Source organism: Cydia strobilella, chromosome 13 (assembly GCF_947568885.1).
Source record: "Cydia strobilella chromosome 13, ilCydStro3.1, whole genome shotgun sequence".
Classification (NCBI taxonomy): Eukaryota; Metazoa; Arthropoda; class Insecta; order Lepidoptera; family Tortricidae; genus Cydia; species Cydia strobilella.
The window spans coordinates 8,759,428-8,769,660 of record NC_086053.1 but is presented as its reverse complement, the minus strand read 5'-3'; the positions used below and the strand labels follow the sequence as shown (position 1 = coordinate 8,769,660).

At 36.1% G+C, this 10,233-nt stretch overlaps 1 protein-coding gene across 4 annotated transcripts; it reads left to right on the top strand.

Moving 5' to 3' along the window:
* Nucleotides 1-935: 935 nt before the first annotated feature.
* On the top strand, nt 936-8,842 carry LOC134746661 (sialin-like). Of its 4 annotated transcripts, none has more exons than XM_063681165.1 (13): nt 936-1,009; nt 1,278-1,442; nt 1,945-2,054; nt 2,341-2,470; nt 2,575-2,659; nt 2,946-3,163; nt 3,758-3,913; nt 4,984-5,119; nt 5,780-5,907; nt 6,567-6,638; nt 7,450-7,568; nt 7,925-8,005; nt 8,726-8,842. In XM_063681165.1, exons 1-13 carry the CDS (start codon nt 983-985, stop codon nt 8,814-8,816), a joined length of 1,518 nt encoding a protein of 505 aa, XP_063537235.1. In that variant the 5' UTR covers nt 936-982; the 3' UTR covers nt 8,817-8,842. The 4 variants fall into 4 exon arrangements, with proteins under 4 accessions (XP_063537235.1, XP_063537234.1, XP_063537237.1 ...); XM_063681164.1 differs by having other exon boundaries at nt 6,567-6,677; XM_063681167.1 differs by lacking the exon at nt 1,945-2,054 and having other exon boundaries at nt 6,567-6,677.
* Nucleotides 8,843-10,233: the final 1,391 nt, after the last annotated feature.

Genomic DNA, 10,233 nt, shown 5'->3' with positions numbered 1-10,233 from the left:
TTAAGGGGTTTCATTTCATAAACAGGTATACCTAATAGGTATAGCCACGGTATCACCTATCCTTAAGGGCCCTCCACACTCTTGCGCGAATCGCGACGCGAAGCCGCCGCGAACGCGGGGGTGGGGTCTAGTTCGCTAATCAGCGAAATCGACTCCACAAGTCCACACTCGCGTTCGCGGCTTCGCGCCGCGTAGTCTGGAGCGAGCTTTAAATCACTCAATTATTTTTAATAATATGTAGTCAAAATCAAGTTCAGTGCATAGAGTAACTTATATATACGTTCAGTGAAGGAATGTCATAGACTACGGACACTTGTAGGGTTCCAAGATAAGAGACGGAACCATTAAAACCTGAGTGTTTTTATCCTCAATACATGGTAAAAAAAATTCATTTCTCATACTCTGAAAGAGGGTCATTGTTGTTCTAAAAGGTGTGCAGAAAATGATACGTGTCTGCACTAGAGCATTTTACGTTCGAATTACGATGTTTTGAATTTTTTTAATATAAGCAATTGAAATTTGAGTTTAAATGGATTTGTTATATAATTTCCATTCTGATATGACTCTCCATTCCATAATAGAGATACTTTTACCTAAATTGTTAACTGAAGGTACCCTTAAAAATACTATAAAAAAGCAACCGTTTTTACCGTTTGGGTACGGAACCCTAAAAATTATACTTGATCATGTTTAAAAAAAAAACACATGCATTTTACTTTCCTCGTATTCAAAATGAAAAGTAGAGTCTCTCACTGCGTTCGAGCACCAAAATACCTCGGCAGAAATGAGTGCCATTCATCCCTTAGTTAACAATCTACTATTAACCTTTCTGTCTTCTAATCTTTCAGGTTCTTCGCGTTCACCCTGTGTTATGTAAAAAAAAACTACTTTGTCCAATATATAACAGGCACGTGCGTCTCATCTACTTGGCCATGGAGTGAATTCAGCATGTTTATTTTAATATTTTGATAGTCCTTTGGCAATGTTCAATTTTAAAATCCGTGCTCTAGTAAGTTGTACGATGGATTTATGTGATCAAGGAGATGATACTTTCCAAATATTTAATTTAATTTTAGTGTTCATTCATGCACTGTTCATGCCTCCTGGCTCGACATTGCAATAATCTCATTAATGACGTCGTCGATTACTAAATATTAATTGAAATAATGATGATTGATGATTCAGTCTTCGGTCTGCTTATTTACTAATGGGCTAGTTTACAAAAATAATAATCACAAAATATCTAAGATGCAATTTTAAGTTTTATTTGTCTACAGGTGGGAATCATGATATTTCTAGGTTATTTTCTACTTTACATTGTACGATATAATATTTGTGTCCATATTGTGGATATGACCAAATTGAAAACAAGACAAATCAAATTGAAACCAGAAAATGATACAACTACAAGTTTTACTAGATTTGGCAGCGTCAGAAAAATTGTAAGTTACTATCTATGCTGAATACAAAATGGTCTTAGTCTATAAACTTCATTTGTAGCTACTTGTCTAACAATAAAGTAGGTAACAACTTATTCTTGAATCATCAATTAGGTAGTTAAAATGTAAAGTAGTATTATTTTTATATATATATATATTATGTATTAAAAATAATATCATGAGAGGCAAGTACAATCCACGACGTAAGTGCAGAACCAGGTAGAGCTAGGGTAGGGGCAGTGGCAGTACACTCGGTCACCCGTTCACCCAACCCGTAAGTATAATCTTCACTTACCTAATACTTTTAAAAATGTACATGTACGCATTTACTCTAAGTGCTCTTCACCTACCTGCCAGAACTTTATACTCGGATAACACTGACTTTATATATTTTATATTATATTATATTAAAAAAGAGTGAAACAAAACCGTTCTTTTTCACAGCATATAGGAAATTCTTGGACTGTGTTTTGTTTTCTTGACTTTGTTTCTGTCGCATTTTTAGAGTTTCATGGACACAATGCATTGGGACGACATGATGTTGGCGCAACTTTTCTCAGCTTATCATATCGGCTATTGTATCTGCTTTCCTATTTTCCATACTATTGGAGACAGGTGATAACGTTTTGCTTAAAATATTATATTAGTTTCTATGTTTCACGACTTTGCAAAAAAATAAACATTAGACAAGAATAGTCCTACTTGTTACAAGGATCGCTCGTGCGCTGTCCCCGAAGGTTTCCTGCTACCTTGACTAGATGTCCTTTTTGGGAGTCTTGTCGCCGTTCTAGAATATTTCAGCACTAATAGTTATCGGTTCTACGCGTGAAAAGCTTAATGTGTGAAAATGAGATATGAAATTGACAAATAATCCTGATTTTAGATTTATTCATATACTTAGGTTGGGTCCAACGTGGATAGTTGGCATCGCGGGGTTTATCTCCGGAGTCCTGAACTGCCTCACGCCAGCATCTTCTTATTACAACTACTGGTCTTTGTATGTCGTAAGGATAATAACAGGATTCTGTGCGGTTAGTTTATTTGCTTACCAATATGATATTTTTTAAATTATTAGTACTTAATGAAAACTTTAAATGACTGCATAAGTAACGAATGTATTACATTTTGAAAACAGGGCGCTATGCAGCCAAGCATGGTGCAGGTGCTAAGGCATTGGGTGCCGCCGATTGAGCGAAATTACTTCATGTGGGCTTACTGTGGTAAGTCGATATGTAAAACGAATGATCAGAATGAATTATTAGCATCACTTTGCAGGGTAGTATATAACGTGATTCAATACATTTTCCAAAAAAAAGAGTAGGTACCTACGGCCTTGTCAAGATGATAATGTGGCTTTTCGTATATAATTCTCCTTCAAGTGCCGCCTTTTCCCAATTCTAAACAGCTACGACCTAACCCTGAGTACCCGTATTAGGTATCCTCCAGTTTTCCAGTAGACATATGTACCTTGATCCCATACAACCCTGCATAAAGTAAATATTCTAGGAATTACAATGGGCACATGTTTCACGTTCTTGGCGTGTGCCGCTATTCATTATTATTCTACATGGCCGACCGGATTCTACACGTTTGGAGCATTGCAAATCTTGTGGTCCATCGCCTGGGTCTTCACCGTTACGGACAACCCCAGCAAGCATACTTTTATTTCAGCGGAGGAGCTCACATATTTGACTAACACTATAGGAACTATATTTACTATAAAGGTACGAGTACGTTTGTAAAAACACTTTCCTCAACGTACTGTAGGTATGTATAATATACAGGATGTTTTGAATTGGTAGCTGAGGTAATTTTGAATGTACCTATTTAACTAATGGTCTCCGAAGTGTGTCTTCGATAGAACCTAAAAGAAATGAAAAATGAGCCAAACTGACATCAAATCATGCTAAGTGCAAATACCTACATTACGATTTAAATTGGCTGCTATAAAAAATACCCACTAACACTTCCGGTGGCAAAATGAACAATTCAAATACATATTTAATAGCAACTGGAAATACCTCCTGCACTAATGGCATCAAACAGCTGTTATGACATATAAACTTATTTATACTACTAGTACTTACTTGATACTTACTTGCTTACTTGATACGTACTTACTTGGTACTTGGTAGTACTTGATATATAAAGTATATTATTATATCTAAACACTCATTTCATTTGCTATTTCGTGAATGCGTCAACCTATGAACCTAGGGGGCACCACTGTTAGATAAATTTAATAGTTTTTGGAGGTCTCAATCTCGTCAATGTATACTAAAGTGATATTTAAGTGAAAAGTGCCTGCTTTTTTTTAGACTACTAATGCACGAACTCCCTGGAATCTGATATTAAAATCGAAAAGTTTCTGGGCTTTGTGTTGCCTCAACTTTGGCTACGCCTGGATGATTATATCTCTGTGCCTACATGGAACGATATATTACTCTGAAGTTATAAATTATGACATATACAGCGTAAGTTGACATTACGATTTTAAAAAAACTGGCAAAGAGCATGTCGGACCATGCTCAGTGTAGGGTTCCGTAGTTACACACTGTTTTTTCTTTCGGAACGGTTATTTCCGAAAATATTAACTTTATCAAAAAATGATTGTTGAGGCCCCGTATTCATTTTGATAGACCTATCCAACAAAATAACAAAGGGTTGAAGCGAATAAAAAATTACATCCCCACTTTACGTGTAGGGGAGGTACCCTAAAAAAATATTTTTTATTTTATTATATTTTACCACTTTGTCGGCATAATTAACTTATATATATATATATGTATATATATATCCTTTCCAAATTGCAGCTTTCTAGCACTAACGACCACCGAGCAAAGCCGCGGACAGAAAGACGGACAGACAGACGGACATGGCGAAACTATAAGAATTCCTAGTTGACTAAGAAACCCTAAAAACGAACCTAAGTTCAAGTGGGAGGCCCCTTCCTTAAAATATTATAAAAGTATACAGTAGAGTTAGAGAGGTTTCTTCAGGTTAGGTTACGCATGTGCAAAGAGGATATAATAAGATAGAGCGGTACTGTCATAGTAGATTTTGTAACCACAGTAAATTCACTGCCATCTATCGACACACTTTAAAACTAAAAATTAAGATTTATAAAAATACGATAAAATGTATTTAAATATATTTGTGATTTTTTTTATTTGCATTAATTATTTTTATGATTTTGACCCATGTTCTTTCACTGATATGCGTTAAAATTGTTAAATAACAAACGAAACCGCCATCTATACGACAGTAGGCCAAAGCCTAGTAGCGCCCTCTGATCGAGAATCAAATTTTCTTGATTTTCGAAGCACGTTTTTTCCTTAGACTGTATCCATCTATTACGGAGTTATATCTATCTTTGCGCATGGGGCACATTTCCGCTTCTTGGTTACGAAATGTGCCTTTACCCTTTACCCTGTTTAAAAATAGATGCATAGGGTAGAGGCAAAATCTATGGTAGACAATTTGGGTGAGGCCATGCATGAAATAGTCATGGGTAACCTTAAACTCAATTATAATTATATTTCAGGCATCAGCGCTGACAGGCCTACCATTTTTCCTACGTTTGGTGCTTGGAGCTCTCATCATACATGCTTTTCACTGGTACAAATACAACTCTAATATAAGACGTATAAGGCACATAAGGAAATACTTTATCGTTGTATGTAAGTAGCTTATGCATTGTGTATATTTACTTTGTGTCATACTGTGCGTTGATGTCGCTTTTATTAGTTACCGTACCACGCACATTACACATATCTAGCCAATTAATACTAAGTAGTTAGCAGGACTGAAAATTATAATTATCCTTTTGTATATTATGCATGTCTTTACCCGACTAAACGTAGCTACGGAAAGGTTAATGATTTTATCAGTATGTACAGGCATGTAAAACATTAGAGTTAAACCGTATAATTAGCTTAATAAGAGAGTGGTTGTTAGGGTTCCGTACCCAAAGTGTAAAAACGGGACCATATTACTAAGACTCCGCTGTCCTACTGTCCGTCTGTCACCAGGCTGTATCTCATGAACCGTGATAGCTAGACAGTTGAAATTTTCACAGATGATGTATTTCTGTTGCCGCTATAACAACAAATAATAAAAACGAATAAAATAAATTATATTTAAGTGGGGCGCCCATTACAACAAACGTGATTTTTTACCTTTTTTTGCGAAATGGGAGTCCGACTCGCACTTGGCCGGTTTTTCTTATTATATCCTGGATAAAATGGTATACTTATGATTAAGGTTTTTTAAACATTTTGCTTTTTGTATTAAGTTTAAGTAAGATATTAGTGGCGAATGTGTTCACATTTCTGTTTAAGCTCACGTGATCCCGGGGCTGCTGATAATGTGCACGTGGTTCGTGGTGCAGATCCCAGGGCCAATCCTGCTCACAACAGCAGTGGCCCTCACTGCTGCGGGTACTGATCTCACGTTCGATCTTTGCTACGTATGTAAGAGTTCCGCTGTTTTACCTGCTTATTCATATAACTTAGCAAACCTTTGTTTAATTTTATGTAGGCAACTAGCAAACACAAATATCAAAATGATACAATGGGACAAACGATTAGAGTTAGACCAAGATAAATCTGCACCGATTTTGATAGCACGCGGTGCACGCGGTGTTAATTTAAACGACAAACTTAATTATTTTGTAATTCAAGCCGAAAAATCAAAAGTCAGGGTCTCAACTAACGTCAACAGGCGGGTCTACAAATTAGGGTTAGTTTAATTCGGGTTACAGTTTTTAATATTTTATTTATTTAATGTTCTATTAATTAATAAACTTGCAATTCTAATAATTTAAAAAGTTTTAAATGTTTTCACATATCAAAACTATTTCTGCAACCGGATACCTCTGTGCTACTATAACATAAGAGACGGGAAGTCCCTTTGGTCCCTATATTTAGTTGGAATTGGTTGGAATTTTTAAGGTGTCCGAATGTTACTTTAGAACTCTCCTATAATTCGGTCATCTTAAAAATACTATGTATAATTTCCGAAATTACGTGTATCAATCTTTGTATTTTTGCACCTCAGTTAATCCACACAGTTGCATCGGATAATATTAAACACTTGCTAGTATTCTATATTATTATATTCTTGCAGGAGCTGTCACCAACATTTGTTAATTCCCTGCATACGGTGATCAAAATAATCGGAAACACCCCGGGCATCATGGTTTCGTATCTAGTTGGTCATGTGGTTACAAAATATAAGGTTACCATGTTATAATAATAACTATGTATATTCTATATTGACCCGGCTTTTGTTAGTAGTCGAAATAAGTAATGACTAAAATGTACCCTAATCGTCTATTTTGCCTATACACAGCACCCAGATTATATACATTTACATGGTGTTGGTGTTGACGAAACATGATAATAACATGACCACAAATAGTTAAAACAGGAGATAGATTATCTCCAGATTCTAAAGCCTGAATACCGCTCCCTAAAATCCTTTCGGTTCGCATGTTCTAAGAGTGCTACGCCGTAGCCCGTAGCATTTATCCTCTATTATATAATTCATATAATCTGGCAAGCCAATTCGAACGTACACTGACATCAGAATTTAGAATGATATTTCAATAATGTTATTTAGTTATCGTGCGTCTCGCCCGCGCTAATACATGTACGATCAAGGACAGCGTCATCATGAAGAAGTGCAAGGATTAAGGAAGGTCAAACACACGGAGTGTCCACTGCCACTGGTCAACCAGCGTATAAGTCGTATAACTCACCCCAACCTAGTATAGTTTTCGTAAATAAATATAGGCTCGACAAGTCGACACTGTTAGGATTCCTGCGGGCGCAGCATGGTTCCATTTTTATTGCCTGTCACTATGGCCGTCACTTTCGCACTTACATGCTTGTTAGAACGTGACCTACGTGACAGGCATGGTGACAAGCTATAAAAATGCGACCGTGCTACCGCCGCTGGAGCCTCGAAAAATAAAAAATACCTTTATTTTGCTTCGTCGTAATTTCAGAACTATGCATACGTATGGAAGAATATGTGGTGTTTTCATGCAACGGTGCTGTTTGTGGCTGGGATGGTGTTTCTGATCTGGGGCGAGACCCACGTTCAGCCTTGGAATGCTGTAAACAGGTAAATATACAAAATAATGTAAATTTTATTTTATCTGGTCAAGATTATAGAAAATAGTTGAATTGGGAACGTCTTTCAGTTAATATGATGAATAGTGAGGCGCAAGCAGCAAAACGATTGTTTTTTCAAACACATCGGAACTAGACAAAGCTGCTGCGGTGGCCATAGGTACTTATTTTAATAAACATTAAGGTTCTACTCGTATAAATATTGATGTAGGATTATGGATTTGGGCCACTAGCCGACTAATCCGCCATCCCAGCGCTGATTAGTCGGCAAGTCAGCCAAATCCATAGTCGGTATGTTACTTTATTTTTCTAAGATATGTAAGTATCTAACGGTTTACTTTGTTCCAGTACTCGTAGACCTGTCAATCGAGTGAAACCAACAGCGTCCATAATGTCAAACATAGTCGAAGTGGATGAAGATGATACTTCGTAAGAATTTATTTTCCCCTTTTTTACAAAGCCAGAATACCTATAAGCTGAACTGATTCGTGATCTCTCGACCTAGGGAGCGTGCAGGAACTATAAGGACAGGAGCCCCATGATTATTGGAGCGAAAAGTATAGATATATAGGTATCAAGTTTAAGTTTTCGATTTAGGCAACAAGATGGCAGACCATACAACGCACAGCGAAAGCACGCGTAGTAGGGGCCATCGCCTGCTATCGGCTCATGCCTCATGGTGTAAATCTCAAATTTAGGTAAAAAGCGTGCGCGGCTGTAATAATACGAGTTATTTTCACAATAGTGGAAGTAGGTTGGTGTCCATTAAAATGACTTCACACGATCACGTTCAAAGATAATAGAATCACTACGTTATAGGACCTAGGAACTCCGTGCACACTAAAGGAGACAGTTAGCAACATGAAAACATTGCTAGGCTTCATGGAGGAGCTGGGGTGGTTAAAGTACCGCTACCTCGTTTTACGCAAATTAGGCACAATGGTTGTCGATTTGCGGAAAATGCCTTGAAGCATTAACTAACTAAGACAAGACCCGGAACATCCTTATTATGATCACTTTATATCTGATATATAAAACAGTGGTCTTCTAGGTACTTTTTATAGCAAATACCTATGCAAGATTTACAGAAGCGCTTTAGAGACAGAGTGATGTTGTAGAAAGTTACCCTTGACTATTTATTTTTTTCAGAAATAGACCCTCTCTTCAACACAAAAATACCAGCTTCTTCGGTGGTCACAAATTACAAGCAAAAGAAGTGAAATTACCAACAATTCAATAAATCATGTATTAAGATCGAAACAAAAAGTTTTATTATTATACATATTGAAAAAAAAAAACCGGTCAAGTGAGAGTTCGTTTAACTCGCGCACCAACTTTCAATTTTCTCATGTAAATAGAATCACGAAAGTATGGAATCCATACACGAAAGACTTGACCAGAAGCAAAGATAGATATAACTCCGTAATAGATGGATACAGTCTAAGAAAAAAACGTGCCTCGAAAATCACGAAAATTTGATTCTCGATCAGATGGCGCCACTAGTTTTGGCCTACACTCGTATAGAGGGCGTTGACTGTTTCGTTTGTTATTTATAATTTTAACGCATACCAGTGAAAGAACATGGGTCAAAATTATATAAAAATAATTAATGCAAATAAAAAAATCATTTATCCATATTTAAATACATTTTATCGTATTTTTATAAATATTTATTTTTAGTTTTAAAGTGTGTCGACAGATGGCAGTGAATTTACTGGGGTTACAAAATTTACTATGACAGTACCGCTCTAGTATAAGTTACTCTATGCCAGAAGTATACTAAGCGTAATTATGTACAGCGCCATCTATCGGCAAATTGGCTAACTAATTTGCGCGACCTGTATGTAATGTATGTTGGTTTTTCATTATCATGTGAACCGATTGCAATTTTTATTTAATTTCAAAGCAGGTATTTTTAGTGTAATCTCATAAACATTTCAAGTATAACAAACACCCGTAAATGGGCTTAAATTGCAAATAAAATTAGAAAATGTTTTTTGATAATTAAAAAAAAAGTTTCTAAAATAGAGGTGTGATTATATTTTTCCTGTAATATTTATGATAATGTTATTATTATGTTAAATGTCATAAATTTTCGTTCCTAAACTTGGGAGATAAGGGGGGCAATATTATTTTTTTCACATTTTCCTTCATAAGTCAATTTTTTTTTTCACTATGAAAAACAAAAAATTGTTTTGTAATGTTAATGTTCAATTCGAGCTCTTTCAAATGATATCCCACTCAACCTAGTAACTAGACTGTGACTTTTTGCCCCCTCTTTATATTCGGCATTTTTCATAATTAATAAAATAAAATACACTTCCAATGTGTTAAGGTTAGCGCTATTCATAACTATTCCAAAATTTCAAATCAATAGCTTCAGTAGTTCTCGAGATTATGGATGGTATAGAAAGGATCGCAATCTCTTATGGCAGAATTGTTGTAAAAGTGACCGCGTTAAGCTTTAAATAATAGTTCCTAATCTCTCCGGTGGCGCTAGTTAGGCTCTGGGACATGAGTATAACATGAACCATATAAGGCAACAAATAACCCGACCAAATTACGTAGGTTGTTTTTAGTAGTATTTCGGTGTATGGTGGCGCCGCCTAATTACTGTTTTTTGATGGACACTTTTCATACATAGAGGTTTGGCTCCT